The sequence below is a fragment of the Chlamydomonas reinhardtii genome, chromosome 7, assembly GCF_000002595.2.
Source record: "Chlamydomonas reinhardtii strain CC-503 cw92 mt+ chromosome 7, whole genome shotgun sequence".
NCBI lineage: Eukaryota > Viridiplantae > Chlorophyta > Chlorophyceae > Chlamydomonadales > Chlamydomonadaceae > Chlamydomonas > Chlamydomonas reinhardtii.
The window spans coordinates 3012275-3032458 of NC_057010.1; the positions used below are offsets into that span (position 1 = coordinate 3012275).

Genomic DNA, 20184 nt, shown 5'->3' on the forward strand with positions numbered 1-20184 from the left:
GTGCTGCTGCAGCAGGTGGGCGGGGGCGGGGGGGGGGGTGGGGGCGGGGTTAGTGTGTGTGTGTGGGCGGGGGTTACGTTTTATGACTGTATGAGAAGTGAAGGCGGGGAGGGGGCTGGGGGGATGAGCGGGATGAAACGCCACGTCAGTAGGTTGCTAGGAGTGCGAGACGGGGGCCTGGGAGCGCGTGTGGTCTGGCGGGAGAAGTTGTGAGGGACACACCGCGGGGAGACACGCTTCCTCCCCCCTTTTTCGGGGGATGTGGTGCTCAACTCCGCCTACGTGACCCTGCCCACCCCTGCTGCTGCGCCCCTGGCTACACAGGTGCTTCCCTTCAACTACTCGTTCGTGCTGCACACATCCAACCCCGTCACACAAACGCCGGGTGAGTACCCAGTGAAGAAATGCCGGGTTGTGGGGAAGGGGCTCTTGGCTTGCAGGGCTGCCTGGGCCTTCCCCGCATCACCCGCAGAGCCGCGGCATCACCGCACCTTGACTACCCCACGCATACACACACGCATACGCGTGCCTAACCCCAGCTGTCCCCCCTCGCCTCCCCTCCATCCCCTCCCCCGTATTGTCTACCGTCTACCACCAAACTGATCATGAATGTACGCCCCCCCCCCCAGGCGAGATGCTGGGCGAGGTGGTGGTGGGTATGGGCGAGACGCTGGTGGGCAACTACCCCGGCCGCGCGCTAGGCTTCACGGCGGACCTGCTGGACGGAGGCAGCGGTGAGCCACACGCCGGGGCGGCGGGGCACCGTGGGGGCACCGTTGCGGCACCGTTGAGGGCACACACGGGGCCACCAGTCATGTACTCGTGCGGGTGGTGGGCTGATCATTCGCGCGCGCCTCCGCACGGCTCTCTCCCGACCGTTAGAGGAGTGTTGTCCTCGTCCTTTTCCTGCTGCACGCTCCCCACACGGGCATGCCGCCTGTCCCCATGCCGCCACGTGCCCAAGTTCTTCCCCCCCCTCTACTTCTTATATAATCATGAATGTAGCTCTACCCCGTTAAATTATCGTATTCATGAATGTAACCCCGTGATGTAACCCCCCCCCTGCCCCACCCTGCCTGTCTCCCAGGTGCCGGCCCCACGCTGGTGTCGCTGCCCTCCAAGCGCACGGCGCTGCGGGCGCCCGGCGCCGCCACCCTCATTGCGCGCAGTGACGCCAACGCCGAGGACCTGGAGCAGTACGCCGCGGCGGGACTGTACGACAGGTCGGGGCGGGGCGGGGCGGGGCGGGTAAATAGTCTCAATCCCAAAGTCAACAATTGCCACCCCAGAACCCAGAGAGCGCGGAGGAGAGGGGGGCGAGGCTCAAGGCACTGCCGCACTGGGGGCGCGAGGCAGCTGGCGCGGGTTGCACTGTGTGTGCTCTCTCGTCGTGAGCGGCTACAGGACTGCGCCACAGGGCGACTGGGTTCCCTCTTGACACGGCCTCCAGGCTTCATCATACCACTCGTCGTCAGTTGGGCCCATGCCTGGCACGCCCGCTCCGCGCTGTATGGCTTTAGTGCCCATCCTCACACGCCCCCTCCTGCCTCCTCCCCACCTCCCCTCCCCTCCCTTCCCCCTCCTCCCCACCTCCCAGTGTGACGCTGCAGCCGCTGGTGTCCACGCCGCCCGACTACGCCTCGGAGCCGCTGATGGGAGACCCGGGAGCGCGCACAGACATGCTGGGCCGCCTGACGGGGCTGGGCAAGACCGTGCAGGTGCGCGCGCGCGTGTGTGTGTGTGTGTGTGTGTGTGTGTGTGTTGCAACGCGGAGGCGGAGACGCTGCAGCGCGCCAGGACACGCTGGCGATGGGTAACTGTGGAATGGAGGCATTCGTAGCTCGCCCTGCCCCGCATTGCAAGCCGAGGCATCCGCGCATCCGGGTCCTCACACACGCCTCTCACCGGTGGCCACTGCCGTGTCACGCTCCTCCTCCAGCGCCTTGAGCTCCTTGCGCAGCGACTCCAGCTGCTGGGTGGAGGCGCCCGAGGCGGAGGCGCCGCCTGCACGGCCGGAAAATGGCGAAAAATCAGGGTTGGTTTACGCAGTGAGCAGGTCGGCACGCGCAGCGTCAGCGTCTGAGCCAGAATGGTGAGTGGCGCACCAGCACTGTGGGCAGTAACTCATGCGTGTGGGAAAGGATAGAAAACCCCAGCCCGTCAACCCAGCCTTTCTACGTCTGAAGCACCCCGCCTACCTGCGTAGCTCTGGCGCACATGCAAGCCGGGCTTGGCATCGGGTGCAAGCCGGACAGGGGCAACCCTGAGAGGAGGCAGCCGCGCGAAGCCCCGACCTCCAAGTTGTGCTGAGCGCTTGGCCGATGCGTGGACCGCAGGCCTGGTTCGTACATGCGATGAAAGCATCATTTCGATTTGTGGAACTTTGCAGGCCTTCTCGTGTTGCCGATTCTGTGCAACCTGGAGATTTGCGGTAGGGGTTTTATGAATGTGGGTCTGAACGATATTATTTGTTCAGGCGTATTTCATTGCATAATAGTGAGGCCTAACGTAGAACGTCGGCCTGGGTGTTGCGCGATCCATCGGGCACCATCGCGCAACACCGGCGAGGCCACGCCCTTCGTGAACTCCCTGTAATTTGACACATCGCAAATCAACAGTGGCATATCATCAGTGTGCATCGATTTATGCAAAAACACTTCCTTGTTGAGCGCTTCCTAGTTCCTACTGGAATTCGTTAGCGCTGCTTGTGTGAGCCTGTCCGCAGGCCTGCGGTGGCAATAGGAATTTGCACAATGTGCAATAGAGGCAGATGGCAAGGACGGTGAGATGAGTGCCGGGACGCGGCGGGCAGGGACATGATGGGGGGCATTCGGGCGCAGGGATTCGCGGGGAAGTGCCGAGCAGCGGCAGAATGGGGCAGAAACACACATGTCTCTCATTCGCATTCGTTACCTTCCTTCCATAAGAATACATTGTAAGAGATTCTCTACAGTATTGCTGCATGGATAACAAGGACATAATCGCCGTTGGCAGACGAAAAGCTGTCCCAAGTAACGCCCTCGACATATCACGCTCATTAGGCACGCGACTATGCTCAGTTGATATACTGACGTTTATGCAGTGGTGATGCATTTAACAATGGCCCATAGGCGAAAGTATGAGAGCCGGTAGCAAACACGAACGACCATGCTTCTTCGGAGCCTAAATGTGCTGCTGTGCCTGGCACTTCTGGGTCTACAGAGCAGGAGCAATGGTGCGTGGGATGCGGCAATGCCTTTATGGGGGGCAAGGCAACATAGTTACTGGGGATGACAGGATGCTCTCTTCGAAGGCCTGTCCCGGCGACCGGCGAGAGGGGTGCAGGGGGTATAAGTGTTGCGGCCAGCCTGAGCACACTATGCCGGACGGAGAAGTCGCGCCCCTCAGCACGCAGCGGGGCTTATGGCTGGTGGGGCGGCCTGGGTGACACGCGATGGGGGGAGCACGAAGCTGAACAGGGAAAGCATTAGGGCCGAGCCTGGTAGGCTGGGTTGCATTAGCAGATGGGGATTCGATCGGTGCGGGTGGGTACTTCGGTTCGGGAAGGTGGGGCACGGGCGAGTCGGGGTGGTGCTGTGTCCAGAACGGGTTGGCGGCGTGGGTTGGCGGGTTGCGCGGGGCAAGTAGGGTTAGGGACTTTGGTTTAACGGCAGGAGGCATCCCTCGGTTGTAGGTCTGGCAAGTGTACTGCATCCCGCCGGCCTCCGTTCCGGCCCGCAGGCGCCCGTGCGGCGTCCGACGACCAGCGGCCCTGTCCTTTCGCCTCATGGCGTGCTGTAATTGGCGTCCTGTCAGCGAGCACAAGCTGTCGTGGATGCGACTTCGATGCCGCGGAGTGCGTGCTGCGGTGTAAGCGGTGAGTGGGGGGCAACGAGCGGTTGGAAGGGCGGGAAGGCGGGGGGCGAGCCGACCCCGGTGCGCGCACCCAAGGGTGCGTGTGTTTGCATGTTGTGGACCACTGGAAGGTGGGGTCTGGCGGGCTGCGCGGCAGGTGTTGGCGTGCACCCCGCATGCGCGGTACCAATCCAGCATCTGATACTGACAACTGGTAAATAAACCTTCTGGTTCGAGAGGGCTCCTGCGCAGGGTTGTTCAGGTCGCGCACTACGGATGGGATACCGTAATGGAGCTAACTAGCGCGCTTGGGACGCCTACACGTGACAGTATGAGATGTTTGCGGCGTGCAGGTGCGCGTTCGGCTGGCCAGCGGAGGTGGACCTTCGGACCTGCCCCACACACGGCACCCTGCGCATCAACCTCACGCCGCTGGGGCTGGTGTGCACAACCAAGGTGCGCAACCGGCGAGAAGGCGTGTAGCGGCACCCGATGCGGGGCAGGTGCCCATGCGGGTTGGGCAGACGGGGCGGGTTGTTGGGTGTGGCATAGTGCTCCTTCCCGCGTTTGCGCGGATACACGTGCTGATGGGCGGCCCAGATGAAGCAGGTGGGCAAGGGGGTGGGTGCCATCAACGCCATAGTGGGTGTGCTGTTGGTGATTGGCTGTGTGCTGCTGCCGGTGATGCCACTCTTGCAGGGAGTGAAAGTTAGCAACTCAACACGGGTATCGTCTCCGCCGCCACCATTGCGGCCGCCATCGCCACCGCTGTCGCGGCCACCGCCTTCACCCTCGCCACTGCCGCCGGTTGTGGCTTCCCAACCGCCATTTCCGCCGCCGCCGCCCCCCTCGCCCCGGCCGCCTTTGCCGCCGTCACCACGGCCATCGCCACCGCTGCTGCCACCGCCGCCCGTGCAGTCCCTGCCTCCCTCGCCGCCTCCTCCCTCGCAAGCGCCTCCCTCGCCGGCGCCGTCTCCAGCTCTTGTGTTCGGGCCTTCCCCACCCATCACAGAGGTGTTTGCCACCATCGCGCAAGGTGAGAGCAGTGGGCACACGACCCGAGACTACCTCCGGTAACCTAGAGGCCCGGGACAAAGGCACAGCCCCATCATATGACATCTGCGCTCACTCGTGCTTCGCTTTGCACGACCTTTCACGACGTGCCCGTGTATCACTTCCACGAGGCCTGTGGCCGCCACTGAACACCTGCACATGCACCCCACCTGCACCCCACCTGCACCCTACCTGCACCCTACCTGCATCCATCCACAGCCGAGGTGGCCATTGCCTACGGCCACATGCGGCCTGCTGACGACGCGTGGAGCGGCTCCGCGGCCGACGAGGCGGCAGAGACGGACGTGATAGCGCTGGTGCAGCGGGTGGACAACAGCACCGACTTCGTGCAGGAGGTGGGAGCGGGAGCGTGGCGCGGGAGGTCGGAGGGATGCAGCGGCAGAGGGCTGGGACTTGAAGTTGGGCGGCGACAGGGATGCACCTCGGCGATGAACGGGTGTGCTGCAAAACGTGCCAAGCAGCATGGGCCAATGCCGAACACGAGCTTGCGACGTCAGGCACTTCCTTGCACATTGCTCACGGTCTGATCGCGGCCACTGGCCTCTTGAACGCCGCCGTGCAGACGGACGCCGATCCCGCCGACCCCTCACTGGATCTGCGTACGGGCGATGTGGTGGATGTGACAGTCACACAGGCGGTGAGCACGGGGCGCGCGGAGGGGCATGTCTTGCTGCTGCCTATTTACCGTACAGCGCTGCAAGGATGGCTGGCGCGCGCCGACAAACATCGTGTACTGGGAAGCTGCTGTGCCACACGCGCCCGCCACTGTATTGCAAGGCCCGCCCCGACTCATCCTGGAACCCCAGGTGGATCCCTCCACGCCCATCCGGCGGCGGGTGCTGCTGGAGGCGGCGGCCGGCACTCGGCGCAGCCTGCAGGATCTCAGCAGCGGCATCGTGACGCCGGGCGGGCGCGGCAGGCTCAGCATCACTTCATTCAAGAAGACCAGCAGCAACGGCGGCAAGGGTGAGGAACACAGGGGTGTTGGGCCGTAGTTGCATGCAGCGGGGCATGTGGGAGCTGTGGGGTACATGGCCGCAAACGCGTTGAGGATCTGACCGGTGAGAAAACACACTGAGGTCTCAGTCACTGTGGGATCTGGAACAACTACTCGCCACTCTTTCCCGTGATGCCGGCAGATTTCATCGTTGGGGATCAGCCGTACAACCTGACGTCGCTCACCTTCCTGATGCATATGTGCGGCAAGAACCTCACGTACACTCGCGACGTGAGTAGCATGAACAGCATGAGGGTGTGCGTGTGTGTGTGTGTGTGTGTGTGTGTGTGTGTGTGTGTGTGTGTGTGTGTGTGTGTGTGCGTGTGTGTGTGTGTGTGTGTGTGTGTGTGTGTGTGTGTGTTAAAAAACGAAACGAAAGCCCGCCCAATGACGCGACGGAGTTACTTACCGATACCCACCATTTTTACCGAGCGTCGCGTGACTGTCGTGACCCAGGTAGTCATACTTACCCGCGATAAGCCTGGAACCCCACGGGCGACCATTCGGCCTGACCCCGCGTTGCACCTGTATGCGTCCATGCTCCGCACCCTGGGCGCGCTAAACAACGTTTACCCAGCACGCCTAATCCCCAGATTCCCGCCCGCTGGTCGTAGTCGAGCTCACCTATAGGCAAAGGTGGAAGCATGGGCATAGGGCGGCAGCGAGGAAGGGTCACGGGCATGTGAATGGCAACGGCGATAAGAGAGGCGGCGTGCAGCAGACAAGCTAGGTATCACGCGTCCCAAATCCCGCCCACTAAGTACAATAACACTATTGGAAGAGGGCGAGTTAGCGGTGGCACTGCGACTAAACGGGGTCGAGGCGGCATGGGGGACGTGGCGGGCGGCGGTTGCAGCGTTTCCAGACGCGTGTCAAGCTGGTGTGTGTGCGTGTGACGTGTGTGCGCCGTGGGCTGGCGGGAGCTGGCCTCCCGCTCCCCACTCCACGGCGGCACCGAGGCTAGGCACGCTCGCGGCCGCAGTGGCCGCGTCGGCCGTGCGTGACGAGCCCCCCATCCCCCACCCCCCAGAATCCACTTACCCCCCTGATAGTGACCACGCGCCGCGACGTGTCGCGGGTAGTGCCGCGCCGTACGCCTCGGCGACCTGGCCGTACTCCGTGACGAGGTCCGCCGTCCGCCATAGCCACCAGAGCCATCAGGTGGTCGCAGAAGGTGACCGAGCGGTACCGATGGGCACATCGCGCATGCATCGCGGGCACCGGACGGGGTCCCGGACCTGTGACGCGGGCTTAAGAGACAAATAGCGCGGTGCTGGTACCGAGACCAGCGGGAACAGGGCGACGAAGGTGTTGAAGTTGAGCTCGTCGTCGCCCAGTCCGCCAGGTCGCCCAAACTACCCCAGCTCCGCGCACCCGGCCCATTTGAAAGGTACAGTACAGTTTAGCAAAAGCAATACCCGGGGGCTTAAAAGCCCTCAGCCCAAAGGCCCGCCCATAGATCCCTCATTGGAAAAGCGAGCCCCAGCCAGAAGCGCCAAGACCCGTCCTGACTTCCTGAAGCCCTGATGGCCCCTGACGATCCACAGATGACACAGGCAGTGCCCTTGTGTGTGTGTGTGTGTGTGTGTGTGTGTGTGTGTGTGTGTGTATGTATGTGTGTGTGTGTGTACGCTAGGGTTGATGTCATAGCGACGGGTTTTTGCGGTGCTTGGCCTCAACCAAGAATTACTCCTGCAGACAGCACAACAGTACCAAATCAGGCCCTGAGTCGCACCCAGTCTTGCTTCCGCCCGACATTTCCAAACGCAGACCGTCAACCGCATGTTCTTCAACCGCTTTGCCACCACCAACAACTACACCTTGCAGAGGCACCACGAGGTGAGTAGCCATATGCCTGTCCACGTGCACAGCTGACAGGCAACGAGTCGTCGTGGTGGCACACGATGCCGACCCCCCTTCTTCCCGATTGACCCATGCATGCATGCGTCGGCAGCTGCCCATGCCTGCATGCCAGAAGTCTAGCCACACGAGAGCATGCTCGTGACAACTCCTTCCTCCGCAGGTGTGCTCCTACAACAAGTTGCGCTTCCCTCCTGACACCAACCTGGTGTTTGGGCCGGTGTCGGTCCCCTGCAGCGGCACCGTGGCGGTCACGTCCAACACGGGTGAGCATCGGGGATCAAGGAGCGAGCGGGGCAGTGGGTTGTTTGTGCTAAACTCAGTCGGGGGCGCTAGCAAGCAGGCGGGGAGGGGGATCTCCCGAAACAGGAACCTAGTTTGGGGTTGACAGGCGGCAGTGGTCAAAGTACGCAGGTTTGGGTGTTGGGAGGGTTTACGCCACAGACCGTCTCAGCACCGGCTGACCATCCATGCTGCCGACCAACATTGCTGCCGCCCGCCTGCCCGCCCTGTACCTGCCTACGACTTCACTTCTTTATTAATCATGAATGTAACCCCCCCCCCCCAGACAACCGGCTCACAGGTGTGCAGTACAACTATGACTTCTCCACCCGCTGCGGCAACGACGAGCGGTACGGGCTGTGGGAGCTGGCCAAGCGCTGGTTGCAGACGGTGAGCGAGCCATGCTAATGCCAGCGGGCGGTACCGGCACCCATTCCGCCACTCCTCCTGTATTCGCCATGCACACCTCTGCCTAACGCTCCTTCTCAGCCACTCAGGCGCTACATACGGTCCCCGACTTCTCTCGGCCCCACAGAACCAGCCGTCCATCTACGCCAACATCCGCTTCTACAAGCGCAAGTTGCTGCTCATGAGCGAGGCGCCCGCCTGTGGCTTCAGGGGCATGGCCAACAGCGGCTGCGGCTCCTCGCACTGCATCTCATGGATCCGCTCCACTCCTAGGTGGGCTGGTGTGGATTGGGTAGGAGGGCTGCCTGGACGTTTGGTTCGGAGCTGCTGCTTGAAACTATGGCCTCACAGTCTACGCGCGCATGGCTTCAGAAGTAGCCGCTCGGGGCTGTTTGCCCGTTACAGCACTGGCAAGGGTATGTGTCTTCCCGCTGTGTTCGCTGTGTGTGCTGCTGTGCGTTGCAGCCTGACGGATGACATCTGGTCCAAGCAGGGGTTGCCTGACGCCACCACCATCTTCCAGGAGTAAGTCGAGGAGCAGTGAGGAGCGGGAATCCATGATGGGTGGCAGGCTGCGGCAACTGCACGTACGTATGCCGTCCAACGTGTCTAAAGCCTGATTTCACGCCACTTCTGCCCCCCCCCCCAAACCGCTCCTTAACTGACAGGCTGGGTCACAACATCGGCCTGAACCACGCCGGCAGGTGGGTGGGGCGCGAGGGGCATTAGCCACTCGACCCACGTTCAGTTGCGCCTCCCTTGCATTCGGTCGCGAATTCCTTCCTCCATTTCGACCTGGGAACACACATACCTGTCTCCTTGACCGTCGCCCGAGCACCGCATCCTGCTGCTCTCAACCCGTGTGCCTCCTCCCGCCTCCTAATGCCTCTCCTCCAGGCTGTACCCGGCCGCCGGCAGCGACGGCAGCTCCTTCACCGTGGGCGCCTACGACGACATGACCGACCCCATGGGCGGCGGCTACCCAGACGCCTCCCGCATGACCGCAGGGCCCGTGTGCCTGTCGGCGCCACAGGTGGGGCGGGCTCCCTCAGCGGGCTGCTGGATCGGCTGCTGCATATTGGCAGGCACGGCGCTTGGCGGGTGAATGTGTCGCTCGTTTGCTGGCAGGGGGTATTCGCTGAGCTTGTGGTGGCAGCTGCTGGCTCACCTCAACTCGTCCTCCATCCTCCACGCTGTCTGTTGGCAGGCCTACAAGGCGGGCTGGGCTAGCCCTGTCGCGGGCGACGACACCGGCGTGCTGCCCGGCGACTTCGAGCTGTGGGACATGGACGAGGGAGTCAATTACTACTTCTCACTCCCCTCTATGCATCTGGTGAGGCGGGGGTATGTTAGCCAAACGGTAACCGTGTGTGCACACGCGCCCGTGGTGCAGGGATGCGGAAGTTTTGATTGTGGCCAAGCAAATGGCAGAGGGAAGGGTGAACCGAGCCGGCGCTGCAGCGCCACCCACACAACCCAGCCGCACGAAGCTGACCACCAGGCCCCTACGCGCTGTGTGACCCACAATCCGCAGGGCGACAAGAACCTCATCCGCATCCGCATGTCCGCGGCCTTCAGTCTCACCGCCAACGCCGCGCCCAACAACCGGCTGCTGCAGCAGGCCTACTTCATCAGCCTCAGGTGCGGTGGGGGGCGGCGCTCGGGGGCACCGGGATGCTGGGGAGTTGATCAGCCGCAGGTGAGATGCGGGGTGGTCAGGGGCACCGGGATGCTGGGGAGTTTATCAGCCTCAGGTGCGATGGGGGCGGCGCTCGCGAGCATCAGTGATCGATAGCCGGTCTGGGAGTTGTGGCCTTGATAGGCGGATGACATGCCGTGACGCGGGATGCTAAGGGGTTGCGGGTGAATTTTGCTGTTGGAGATGATGGGCACACCTACCGTGGTCACAGGGCGCAACGGGTGCATGCACCGTTCAGAGCCGCAGCAGCAGGAACCCGCCGCCATGCGTGCCCAACCCTTCGCATTTCCCGTGCCGTCCCCGCCATCGAACACAGGCAGCGGCAGTCGACCCGCGGAAGCTTCGACCACGCACTTCGACCAGCTTTTGACAGCCGTGTGGCCGTGCACGAGTACAATGGCACCGCCAGCGCTAAGACCGACAACCCATTGGTGGTGACCGGGCTGAGGCAGCTGCTCACAGCCGGCATCCCCACCACCACACAAGTGTGAGCACACACGATGGCAGGAGCTCGCGGGCTAAAACGTTGCACAGTCCCTCCCATGCACGCAGTGGAAGGGGCTGGTTGGGGTCAGGGCTCGTGGCACCGCATGTTGCTGAGTCCCGCTGAACTTCCGTGTACATCCCGTTACGGCCGCTGCAGGTTTGGGTCGGCAGCATTCAACATCTCCCGCGTGTGGACCTCGCCCGCCCTGCCCAGCAAGTACAGTGACCCCAACATCAAGGTACGCAGGACCGGTGGACGACCGTCTCGCAGGGGTCTTGTGGACGAGGGGAAAGCTGTTGACGGCCGGTGCCTCGGGTCCACGTAGGTGGGTTCTACCCCGTGTGTGGCATCAGCCCTGCCCTGGCGAACGTGTCCCCGCTGTGCCTGCTGCGTGCTATGCCGCGCTGTGCGCTGCAGGGTGGCTGGCTGACCGTGGGAGTGGAGCGCTTCACGACCGCCACCGGCATCGCCCGCGTGCGGCTGTGCAGGTGCGAACCCAGAAGTCACCAAATCGGCTCACGCGTTTCGTCTTTGTGCGTGCACGCATTTGATTATGGTGTGGCAGCTCCTCAAGTCGTTAGGGCGGCAGCAGGCCTTCTTTGATTGAAATCCCGTGGGCACGCTGTACCTTGCTTTGCCCCTCAACGCCACCGGTGGCGCCACCCCTTAAGGCCCTCTCCTGCTGCCCCCCACCCGCCCCAGGACCACCCGCACCCTGGCAACCATCACTGTGGAGGATTGCACTGCGGGCGACTTTGACTACAACTGCGACGGCCTGCCTGACTCGCAACAGGACTTCTGCGACAACCTCATCAACGGCGCAGGCAGCGTCCGGCGGCGGGAGCTCATTGCCGCTGCGGAGTTGTGAGGAGGCGAGGGGGCGAGGGAAAGCCAGGCTGCTGTTGCACGGCATGGTCGAACTATGCCTGTTTGCTAGGTTTGCATGTTGGCTTTGCGCTCTGCCTGAGTTCAATCCTCCAACGAATGAGTTACTTCAAGCGTAAGTGGGTTCACAACTTACAGCACTGGCGTGCCACAACCCTTGCTTGCAGTGCAGCGTGCGTGCCGTAGCGAGACATGCCATCTTATCAAATGAATAGTCTGGGCCTTGGTCTGGGCCGCTCGTGGGCGCGGTGCAGGTTTGTTTAACTTTATGAGGTATGGGCGACCGCATCGTAGGCGTTCAGGTTTACCCGCACAAAGCGTTGCGTGGCGTGACGTCGTGGCAGTGGCGGAATGGAGGGTGGCGTGGCGGGCGTTCCAAGCTTGCAATGGGTCAAAGTCAGTGACGTCACCCGCGCGTTAGGGCGAATTCAGCCAGCGGTGCGGCAACGAGCGTCAGTGTAAACCCAGACAAGTGATTTCACTATCTGTATTCCGTGACGACTGCTTGAAGAAGAATTTCCACCGGCGATCTGCTATGTGGGCGGCACTGCTACGCCCCGCCGCAGCAGGCGTGCGCTCGCTGCTCGCGTGCGTGCTGCTACTTCACACGGCCATTGCCGTTAGCGCCTTCCTGCTGCTGCCCCGCCGGCTGGCTGCTCTGATCAACCGCCTGGCAGCGAGCTCGCCTCTTTGCTCGCGCTACTACAGCCGGCACGGCGCCACTTCGGCTGGTGATGACGACGGCGACGGCAGCAATGAGGCTAGTGGTGGAGGTGCGGGCGAGGGCGGCTCGGCTCAGGCGGAAGTGCCGGCCATGCGGCTGCTGCGCCGTAACCCGTGGCGGGTAAGCTCGGATGTGGCTGATGGCGCCGAAGCTGAGGCCGACCCAGTTGGCCAGCCGGGCCAGGCGCCGCAGGGCCAGCAGCGGGAGATGAGCCTGCAGGAGTGCATGCGGCGCTACGGCTCCGTGCCGCGGATGCGGGTGGTCATCATGGTGCGTGGGGCGCCAGCGTGGGTTGGGCGGTGCGGGAGTGGGCTGGAGCTTGGGTGCAGTGCTGGTGCGGGCGTGGGCTACTTGGGGAAATTACCGGGTGTCTCCCAGCTACGCCGCCACCTCTCAAACGTGCCCTCGCCCTCACACGCCCCTCCCCAAGGTTGCGGGCACTCGCGGCGATGTGCAGCCGGCTGTGGCTTTGGGTCTGGCTCTACAGCGGGCGGGCGGCCACTGCGTGCGGCTGGCCACACACGAGCCCTACCGCGGCCTGGTGACGGGGGCGGGCCTGGAGTTCTTCCCACTGGCGGGCGACCCGCGCGGCATGATGGCGCTCACCGTCAAACACAAGTGAGGATGTCAGACACGAATGGGTTGGGGGCCGGGATGCAGGGGTTGGCTGGGAAGGCTCGAGGGAGGGGGGGGGGTAAGCAAGGGGTCCGGCACGCCGGCGTGCAGATCGTTCTCCGCACGGACGCGCAGGGTAGGTAAGGCGCAGGATGCTGCTGGTGAAGGGAGTGGAGGGACTTCAGGAGTGGGCGGGGCGTGTGAACGCCTACAGTGCATTCTCTGAGCCAGTGGTCCCTGCTACCCAACGCTGTCGCTCCCTACGTGTGTGGCCGCAGGGGCATGTTGTTCGGCGACCTGCGGGACCTGGCGTGGCTGCGAGGGTGAGTGGGGGCCTACGTATGGGGCGGTTTGGTCTTGCGGTATGAACTGTGTCGAAAGCCAAGGGGTGTGCCAGCGTGTATCCCTGACATGGCATTTAGCAGATGCATTAGGGCCTGCCCATACGCGATTTGCCCCGCCCCGTGCGATTGCTTTCCGGCCCCCACCCCTTGCAGGCAGTACCGGGACATTATGGACAGCTGCTGGGAGGCCGCCACCTCTGCCCCCTCACCAGAGGGCAGCAACACCTCTTCCGCCTCAACTACTGTTGGAGGCGGCCTCGGCGTGCCGTACAAGGTGGGGGTTTGCTCATCTCATTTACTTAATGCATCCTGTCCGGCCACCGGGCGTGCGTGGACACACCACTCAACCCCAACCATGTCCCGCATTCCCCACCCCCAGTCTTCAGTGCATCCTGTACCGCTTTTCCAAACATCCTTGCAACCCCCAACCACCGCCCGCAGCCGGACCTGGTTGTCGCCACAGCAATCACCTACGGCGCCGTGCATGTGGCCGAGGCGCTGGGCGTGCCGCTGCACGTGATCTCCACCATCCCGTGGAGGCCCACACAGGTAGGCGAGAGGCGACGGTGAATCGCTGGAGTGCACCGTTAACAAGCGTAAGCTGGCTCACCAACGGTTACCGCACGCGGCTACCCCTCTCAGCGTCTTGATGATGAGGTAGCTGAACTGATATCGCGCACAGGACATCTGCCACCCCTGGGCTCGCGGCTTCGGCGACACACTGGCCGGCCACTGCACTGCCATGGCGGCGGCGGCGCTGCCCCAGCCGCCGCCCGCGTGGGTCAAGCAGTACGCCATCGCCAGAGCGTACGCACAGGTGCAGCGCAAGGCAGCTGGTGAACTATGGGTCTACGGGGCAAAGCACCTGCAACGCCGGGCTGCTTGGGGCTGCTGTTTACTGGCACTGCTGCTCCCCCTGGAATCCCTAGCAGGCCCTTTGCTGCTGCTGACCCGCCAACACATCATGTCATTTCCCCACCTGCATGCGCCGCATGCAGTTCGCTGCTGCCTCCGTGGGCTCGGTCCACTCCGCCGCCAGCTGGTGGTCCTCAGCACTGCTGGACCATATGGCACACCTGGGCATCGCGGGTGCGTGCCTGGCTGGGGCGTGTACGGTTGTCGTAGCCTGGGAGGGAGGTCAGTCCTGTCCGCACGGCGGCCTGCGTACAGAGGTCTATCGAAGTGACCTGTGTGAGCACCTGGCAAGGCCCGCGGGATGGCAGCCACGAGGCAGCAGTGGGGCTGACTCGTGCCATGCACGACTGCGGTTCGTGTTCGGTATGCATGATCATGGCAGCTTACGGTTTCCTTCACCACCACAACATGCAGACCTGGTGATCCGCTTCCGGCAGCGACTGGGCCTACCGCTGCTGTCTCTCCGCAACACCGGCTTTGCGCTGTACACGTGAGTGTTTAGGGGCGGGCCTACAGGGCGGGGCCTGCTTGCTACTTGCGCATGCAAAAGTTATATGCAAACTTCCTGCTGAAAGCTATCCCATTGCTAGACTATTTTTATTCCCGCTGCGCGTCCGCTGCACCTGCCTCCGCCGTAGTGTTCCAACTACCTTCACCTTTAGCAAGTCGCTCGTGGTGCGGCCGCGTGACTGGGGGCCGCACGTGGAGGTGTCGGGACCGCTGCTACTGCCCGCGGCCGCCGCCGGGGGCAGTGGTGCCAGCGACTACACGCCCCCGCCTGACCTGGTCGAGTTCCTGGCGCGAGACCCAGGTGGGCAGGGACGTGTACATGCCTCAGTACAGGCAGGGGCACGCACGCACATGCTGTTACCTTGCGAGTCGCAACGAATTCACTGAACGTAACTTATCTCTCTGGGGTGGAGGTTGAGGGGTTGGAACCGTCCGGCGCCCAGTAATCCTGAGCAATGATTTGTTACATGCTGTCTTGCTGAACGCTCAACGTGCACATGCTTGGCACTCGCTGTTGTGTATGCATGTGGGTTATAGCGCGTACTGCTGCCGCCTTCATCACGCCGTGTGTTGTAATCCTGCTGGCACAGGCCGGCGGCATACGCTGTACATCGGCTTCGGCAGCATGACGCTGGCCGAGGAGCTGCAGCTGGGGCAGGCCATCAAAACCGCACTGGCTGAGCGGCCGGGCGTGCGGGCAGTGGTGTCGGCGGGCGGCTGGGGCTGCCTGGGCCTGAGCGGCAAGGTTGCCGAGGGGCAGCAGGCGCCAGATACTGCGGCGGCCGCCGCACAAAGTCGGCAGCAGGGTCGCGGCGCCGAAGAGGCGGCGGCCGCGCCTGCTGGGCCGCTGCCGGCGCACCACCATGCCAAGCAGGAGGAAACGGAGCAAGTGCGCAGTTGCGTGGTGCAGCAGCAGCCGGTACAGCAGGTGTTCGTGGTGGGCGACGTGCCGCACGACTGGCTGTTCCCCAGGTGCGGCGGAGAAGGCCGCAGTAGGGGCGTCCAACACAGTAGCAAACTAGGACAACATGCGCATGGCTGGGGTCTGCTAATTGTACGTCCTCACGCACGCCGCCATGCACGTACGACCGAATGGACAAGGAGTTGCAACTGCATCCGTGTATACGCCGTGTTACCATTTTGACGGATTGCTTCGAATGCACTGTTCCACCTCCATGTCGCGCGCAGGGTGGCGGCCGTCATTCACCACGGCGGCGTGGGCACCACTGCGGCGGGGCTACTCGCCGGCTGCCCCACCTTCGTGGCGCCCAGCTTCGGAGACCTGTATTTTTGGGGCGAGCTGTGCGCGCGGGCAGGTGGGGCTCCGGTGACCGCACTTATGCACACGTGTTTTGGGGTGTTGAAACCCTGAATCTGCACTAGTCCGTAGTAGTACCGTATGCGCAATTGCAGTTGCAGTGTGCCAAGGTGGCGTCCTCTCGACCCTTGTCCGTCTTTGCTGCTGCCCGCCTCGTCCTCAGGCGTTGGCCCGGCGCCCGTGCCCATCGACAAGCTGACGGCGGATGACATTGGACGGGCTATTGATGTCTTGTTGAGTTCAGAGGCTGCTCGCCAGGCGGCCAAGCGAGCGGGTGCATTGCTGCGCCAGGACTGCGGCGTGTCGGCGGCTGTGGCGCATATCTACCGAGGGCTGTCAGCGGCTGTCAGCACTTAGATAGGGGCACGAGGGTTGTGCCATGATGTCATGAACGCGGACGTTGTTATTTGTGGGAAGTGGGGTGGGGGCACGTACCGGGCTTACAAGCGCGCGAAGGGGTAATCGGTGCACGACATAGCGTTGGCACGGACTGTGGGACAGCCGGCATTTTTGCCCACTATCCCGTCCAAAAGCCTGCCCCCCGATTTACTACCCCAAAGTAACCCCATTTACTATTTAACCCGGGGATGTCGGGGTATGGGGTCTGGCACGATGCTTCCGAATTCCTCCCCCCCTCTGGACGGTGGGATGGAGACCTGGGCCAGGCATCCCGACCATGGGGGTCGGAAAGCTATTTTTGGGCTGAGCCCCCCCAGCGAAGCGTTCCAGGGGGGGGCGAAGCCCCCCAGGAACACCCCTGTCCGTACACATAGAGGCGTGTTGGAAAGGCGTCGCGTACGTGTGTGTAGAGGGGGCGGCCGTGCTGTTTTTGCTACTATCCACTCTCCGCAGCACCGGCGGGTTGTGTGCATGCATGTGCTAGGGACGCTAGATGCAGCACGTGGGAGTGTGACAGGCCGTCATGGGAAGGCGCGGCGTGCGTATGCGTAGAGGGGGCGGGCGTTCTGTCACTGCTACTATGCCGGTAAAAGCACCGGGGAATAGAGAGAGGAGGTGTTAAGAGCTCGCACCGAATGTACGGTGCCCATACATGCAGAGCCGCATGTCCGCCTAGACACGGCTCAGGGAGAGCAGTGCTCGTATCTTGTAGATGTCCTCAGGCACCCGGCATCTACACATGCGTAGATGACCCTGACCGCGGCATCTACACTTTAGCCCCCAAGCCCCCCAAAACGTCTACGCTTCCCCCATTTTTGTGCCGAAACCGGCCTAAAACGTCTACACCTGCGTAGATGCGCGGCACCCAAACCCAAAAATTTTGGATTTTGGGCAGATATCTACAGTGTAGATGGAAGATACGAGCACTGAGGGAGAGAGGGGAAACCCCTTGGGTTTATACGTGTAACGGGATCCCCGCCTACAGCTCCCTGTATCGATGCGTTGGTCGCAGCCAAGGGGAAGGGTGTGCGGAGACAGACGGAAGGGTGAACACGGGTGACACGCTGGCCGGCGATCATCAGTCGAATCCCCATGCAGCAAGATTTAGCCGGGAAGCCAACTCCACTGCATTGATGTTGAGTTCACTGGACACGGCGAGGGTGTAGTCAGAATCTTTCCTCTACAACTTGTCAATCTGAAGACGGGGTCGCCTGTGTCGTCGCAAGCATGGCTCCCGCTTCTAGCAGTCCGCGCAGTCTTCTGGCTGGCCAGGCTTCACAGCCTGCCAAAAAAGAACTAGAAGCTACCGGTGTTGTTTGTCAGAGGAGCTGCCGAGGGCTCCTGCTTTACTTTCCCGTCAAGTCTGGCCTTAGTGAGGCCGAAGCAAAGCGACAGAGCTCGCTGCGTGCAGTGGAACCTATCTGCATCGGCATCAGCAGCGTCTATAAGGCTCCGGAAGCGCTGGACCTCAAAGCGGCCATGGACGCCCATGGGCTGCTGAATGTCAAGGTGGACACGGCGTTCATTCTTGGGCACTCTGTTTACCAACCAAGCGACAAGGTGCGACTCTCGCTCTGCGGTGTTGCGGGGTGCTGTACCGTGATGGGAAAAAGAGCGCCGTTGCACAGAGGGCAGATTACTACCTATGTAACGCTGTGTCCTTCAAGCTTCATGAATACACATGGTTTGGTCAAGGCAAAAGGTTTAGCGGTTGCGATTTTGGCGCACCATATGGTGTGGGCGGAAAGGGGTTGCACCGTTTGAGTTCCTCCGACACCCCGCGTGCGCCCTTTGCCCCGGCCTACAGACGCTCCCGCCGGCCGTGAAGTCCGGCTTCGAGATTATGCGGGTGGCATCGTCGCCCTCCAGTGGCAGTGACGCCGCAGCAGCCAGCCCCGTGGCGGCTGAGGGGAGTAGCAGTGCAGCGCAAGGAAGCGGGGACACGGCGAGCCCTCCGCCGTCCTCCTTCCGCTTCCTGACGTCCAGTGTCGACCTCAACAACCGTGTGAGGTGAGGAGTACATCTCATTGTTAGTCAGCATGTACCTGTGAAACTTCTACAGGTGCGACCGCAAACAGCTTACACGTAGAGGACTCCACGACCTGCATAGAAGCGCCAGCGTGGCTGTGGAGCAACCCTGAGCAGGCCGTTTGAGTGCTCACAATGTTACTCAACCTACCATCCACCACCATATCCTGTCCAATGCGAACTTTTGCAGCAAAATGCTCAACTCGATGATTCAGTTCGACATGGCGGCGTACAGCGACAAGTTCAAAAGCCAGGTGGGTTGGAGATGCGGGTGTGCGCGCCGCCTGTGGTGTCGATCTGTTGTGGGCCTCCTCTTGAGCCAGCACCCGATTGCCTCCCCTGGAGTTAGCATCTGTAGTGTCGTAATGAATTGCCACGCGCACGTGTCCCGTGGCACAACTTCAGCCAAATGCTTCGGCTGTGCCCCACCCTCGCCACCAGGCGGTCAAGAACTGGTCATCAATGGACAAGTGGCTGCAGGACCTCCGCAACGCAGTCTCCAATCCTAAGAATGGAGAGCAATCATAAGCGTGCGGCAACGGCCCGCAGCAAGCAGAAGCCCATACAGGCGGCGGTGCCTTGCTGGGTGCACGCGGTGCATACATGACGCTAGGGCACATCAAGTGATTAACACGGCTCATGGCGGAAGTCTCCCGCAATTTGGGGTATTCCGTTGCGCGTGAGCAAATCTCGTGATGCAGCAGATATGATGACGTGTACACTACATAGGACAGACGTGTTGCAAGCTATTGCCGCACCGGCAGGGGCTTCCTTCGCCACGTGATTGTTAGTAGGCACGCAGAAGTATGGGCACATTAAATGATGTGAACCTGTACGATGACTTTAAGGATATGTGCGACGTTGTAGCAGTGCCTTCCATTTGCAATGGACCCCAGGTATATCTTGGGGTTGGTCGTGTACATGAGCTCTCAGCTTTTTAGTTGGGCGCCTATACCGACATTGCGTGAGCAAGGTGAAGAGGCAGTGAGGTTGGCCGGAACAGCTTGGCAGTTATTAGTTCTTGGCAGTACACGGGTTAGGTGGTGGGTGCTTGATGTCAGAACGCCTAAAGGTAACGAATATGCTTGCCTTGGCAGAAAGCACTGTGACCCTACCTGGGGTAGTTATGTGACCTTGGGCAGCTGCGCCCAGTCGCGGCGTTTGGTTTGGTCAGTTTCTTGTCAAGGAAAAGGTATGTGCTGCAGTGTCAGGCAGGACCGTTGCAGGACCACTGTGCTGATGGTGTCACCGCAGATTGCATTGGTTTACCAAGAGAGGCGCATGGTTTGGTTGGATTAGTGACTATGTGCAGTGCCCGAATTCGTTTTTATCACTGTGGGCTGAATGTTTGGCTACGGTGCAGCAACGGCGGAGTCTTCGACATGCCGCTACTTCTGCTGCTGTACTCGTCGGGGCGCATGGGGCCGGGTGGGGTGAGTCTGTGGTGGGGTGGTTTTGTATGGATGAAACGTTTGCAAACGACGCAGCGTGGCAGACTGGTAAATTGTGCCATGGGTGACCCCTTGTTCAATGTTTATGCTTGTGTGAAGCACCGGCACGGCACGAGACGGCCGTCGGTTGTCCGGATTCTTTGGCGCGTTTGGAGCCCTGCTGTCTAACAGCATGTTTCCCGACCAGTGCCTGCCGTGCCGGAGCTAAGTTAACCGCGTTCGCGCCTGTCTGCTTCGACGACAGCAGCGTCTGTAAGGCCCTCGAAAACAGCTGCAGGGCACCTGGATGCCGGAGTCCGGTGGCGGGCGCGTGGGCAGGGGCGTTCATGGTGGACGGTTCGTGGAGCACATGCT

General features: G+C 62.0%; 5 protein-coding genes across 5 annotated transcripts; 4 read left to right on the forward strand and 1 right to left on the reverse strand.

Annotated features, from left to right (window-relative positions):
- On the forward strand, nucleotides 1-1843 carry CHLRE_07g333252v5 (uncharacterized protein). Its single transcript, XM_043064223.1, has 5 exons — nucleotides 1-15; nucleotides 325-385; nucleotides 630-734; nucleotides 1088-1223; nucleotides 1598-1843. The coding sequence occupies exons 3-5, from the start codon at nucleotides 635-637 to the stop codon at nucleotides 1815-1817; spliced, it is 456 nt and encodes a 151-aa protein (XP_042922791.1). The 5' UTR covers nucleotides 1-15; nucleotides 325-385; nucleotides 630-634; the 3' UTR covers nucleotides 1818-1843.
- A 12-nt stretch (nucleotides 1844-1855) lies between these two features.
- Nucleotides 1856-2821, reverse strand: CHLRE_07g333350v5 (uncharacterized protein). Its single transcript, XM_043064224.1, has 2 exons — nucleotides 2199-2821; nucleotides 1856-2004 (listed from the first exon to the last, which is right to left on the reverse strand). Exons 1-2 carry the CDS (start codon nucleotides 2365-2367, stop codon nucleotides 1889-1891), a joined length of 285 nt encoding a protein of 94 aa, XP_042922792.1. The 5' UTR covers nucleotides 2368-2821; the 3' UTR covers nucleotides 1856-1888.
- A 120-nt stretch (nucleotides 2822-2941) lies between these two features.
- Nucleotides 2942-12000, forward strand: CHLRE_07g333400v5 (uncharacterized protein). Its single transcript, XM_043064225.1, has 21 exons — nucleotides 2942-3214; nucleotides 3721-3856; nucleotides 4188-4290; nucleotides 4534-4870; nucleotides 5107-5243; nucleotides 5471-5545; nucleotides 5715-5874; nucleotides 6048-6136; nucleotides 7676-7744; nucleotides 7929-8031; nucleotides 8334-8437; nucleotides 8583-8728; nucleotides 8921-8980; nucleotides 9124-9159; nucleotides 9353-9488; nucleotides 9663-9788; nucleotides 9990-10096; nucleotides 10471-10641; nucleotides 10798-10879; nucleotides 11059-11129; nucleotides 11344-12000. The coding sequence occupies exons 1-21, from the start codon at nucleotides 3148-3150 to the stop codon at nucleotides 11507-11509; spliced, it is 2481 nt and encodes an 826-aa protein (XP_042922793.1). The 5' UTR covers nucleotides 2942-3147; the 3' UTR covers nucleotides 11510-12000.
- A 51-nt stretch (nucleotides 12001-12051) lies between these two features.
- CHLRE_07g333450v5 (uncharacterized protein) lies at nucleotides 12052-17077 on the forward strand. The gene is made up of 12 exons (XM_001691081.2): nucleotides 12052-12520; nucleotides 12681-12868; nucleotides 13144-13188; nucleotides 13363-13483; nucleotides 13651-13758; nucleotides 13892-14026; nucleotides 14208-14298; nucleotides 14539-14614; nucleotides 14763-14935; nucleotides 15225-15606; nucleotides 15823-15950; nucleotides 16116-17077. The coding sequence occupies exons 1-12, from the start codon at nucleotides 12062-12064 to the stop codon at nucleotides 16307-16309; spliced, it is 2100 nt and encodes a 699-aa protein (XP_001691133.1). The 5' UTR covers nucleotides 12052-12061; the 3' UTR covers nucleotides 16310-17077.
- A 414-nt stretch (nucleotides 17078-17491) lies between these two features.
- Nucleotides 17492-20098, forward strand: CHLRE_07g333500v5 (uncharacterized protein). The gene is made up of 4 exons (XM_001691080.2): nucleotides 17492-17911; nucleotides 18159-18361; nucleotides 18570-18633; nucleotides 18821-20098. The coding sequence occupies exons 1-4, from the start codon at nucleotides 17831-17833 to the stop codon at nucleotides 18905-18907; spliced, it is 435 nt and encodes a 144-aa protein (XP_001691132.2). The 5' UTR covers nucleotides 17492-17830; the 3' UTR covers nucleotides 18908-20098.
- The last annotated feature ends 86 nt before the right edge of the window (nucleotides 20099-20184 follow it).

Excerpts from the sequence above, each read along its gene's own strand:
- CHLRE_07g333400v5 (XM_043064225.1), top strand. The coding sequence starts at position 3,148 with ATGCTTCTTCGGAGCCTAAATGTGCTGCTGTGCCTGGCACTTCTGGGT. Across the intron at positions 8,032-8,333 it reads GGCGGTCACGTCCAACACGG|ACAACCGGCTCACAGGTGTG; the intron begins GTGAGCATCGGG and ends CCCCCCCCCCAG. Across the intron at positions 9,160-9,352 it reads GGCCTGAACCACGCCGGCAG|GCTGTACCCGGCCGCCGGCA; the intron begins GTGGGTGGGGCG and ends CCTCTCCTCCAG.
- CHLRE_07g333450v5 (XM_001691081.2), top strand. The coding sequence starts at position 12,062 with ATGTGGGCGGCACTGCTACGCCCCGCCGCAGCAGGCGTGCGCTCGCTG. Across the intron at positions 12,521-12,680 it reads GGATGCGGGTGGTCATCATG|GTTGCGGGCACTCGCGGCGA; the intron begins GTGCGTGGGGCG and ends CCCCTCCCCAAG. Across the intron at positions 12,869-13,143 it reads GCGCTCACCGTCAAACACAA|GGGCATGTTGTTCGGCGACC; the intron begins GTGAGGATGTCA and ends GTGTGGCCGCAG.
- CHLRE_07g333350v5 (XM_043064224.1), bottom strand. The coding sequence starts at position 2,367 with ATGATGCTTTCATCGCATGTACGAACCAGGCCTGCGGTCCACGCATCG. Across the intron at positions 2,005-2,198 it reads TGTGCGCCAGAGCTACGCAG|GCGGCGCCTCCGCCTCGGGC; the intron begins GTAGGCGGGGTG and ends CCGGCCGTGCAG.
- CHLRE_07g333500v5 (XM_001691080.2), top strand. The coding sequence starts at position 17,831 with ATGGACGCCCATGGGCTGCTGAATGTCAAGGTGGACACGGCGTTCATT. Across the intron at positions 18,362-18,569 it reads GACCTCAACAACCGTGTGAG|CAAAATGCTCAACTCGATGA; the intron begins GTGAGGAGTACA and ends GAACTTTTGCAG. Across the intron at positions 18,634-18,820 it reads GCGACAAGTTCAAAAGCCAG|GCGGTCAAGAACTGGTCATC; the intron begins GTGGGTTGGAGA and ends CCTCGCCACCAG.
- CHLRE_07g333252v5 (XM_043064223.1), top strand. The coding sequence starts at position 635 with ATGCTGGGCGAGGTGGTGGTGGGTATGGGCGAGACGCTGGTGGGCAAC. Across the intron at positions 735-1,087 it reads CCTGCTGGACGGAGGCAGCG|GTGCCGGCCCCACGCTGGTG; the intron begins GTGAGCCACACG and ends CCTGTCTCCCAG. Across the intron at positions 1,224-1,597 it reads GCGGCGGGACTGTACGACAG|TGTGACGCTGCAGCCGCTGG; the intron begins GTCGGGGCGGGG and ends CCCACCTCCCAG.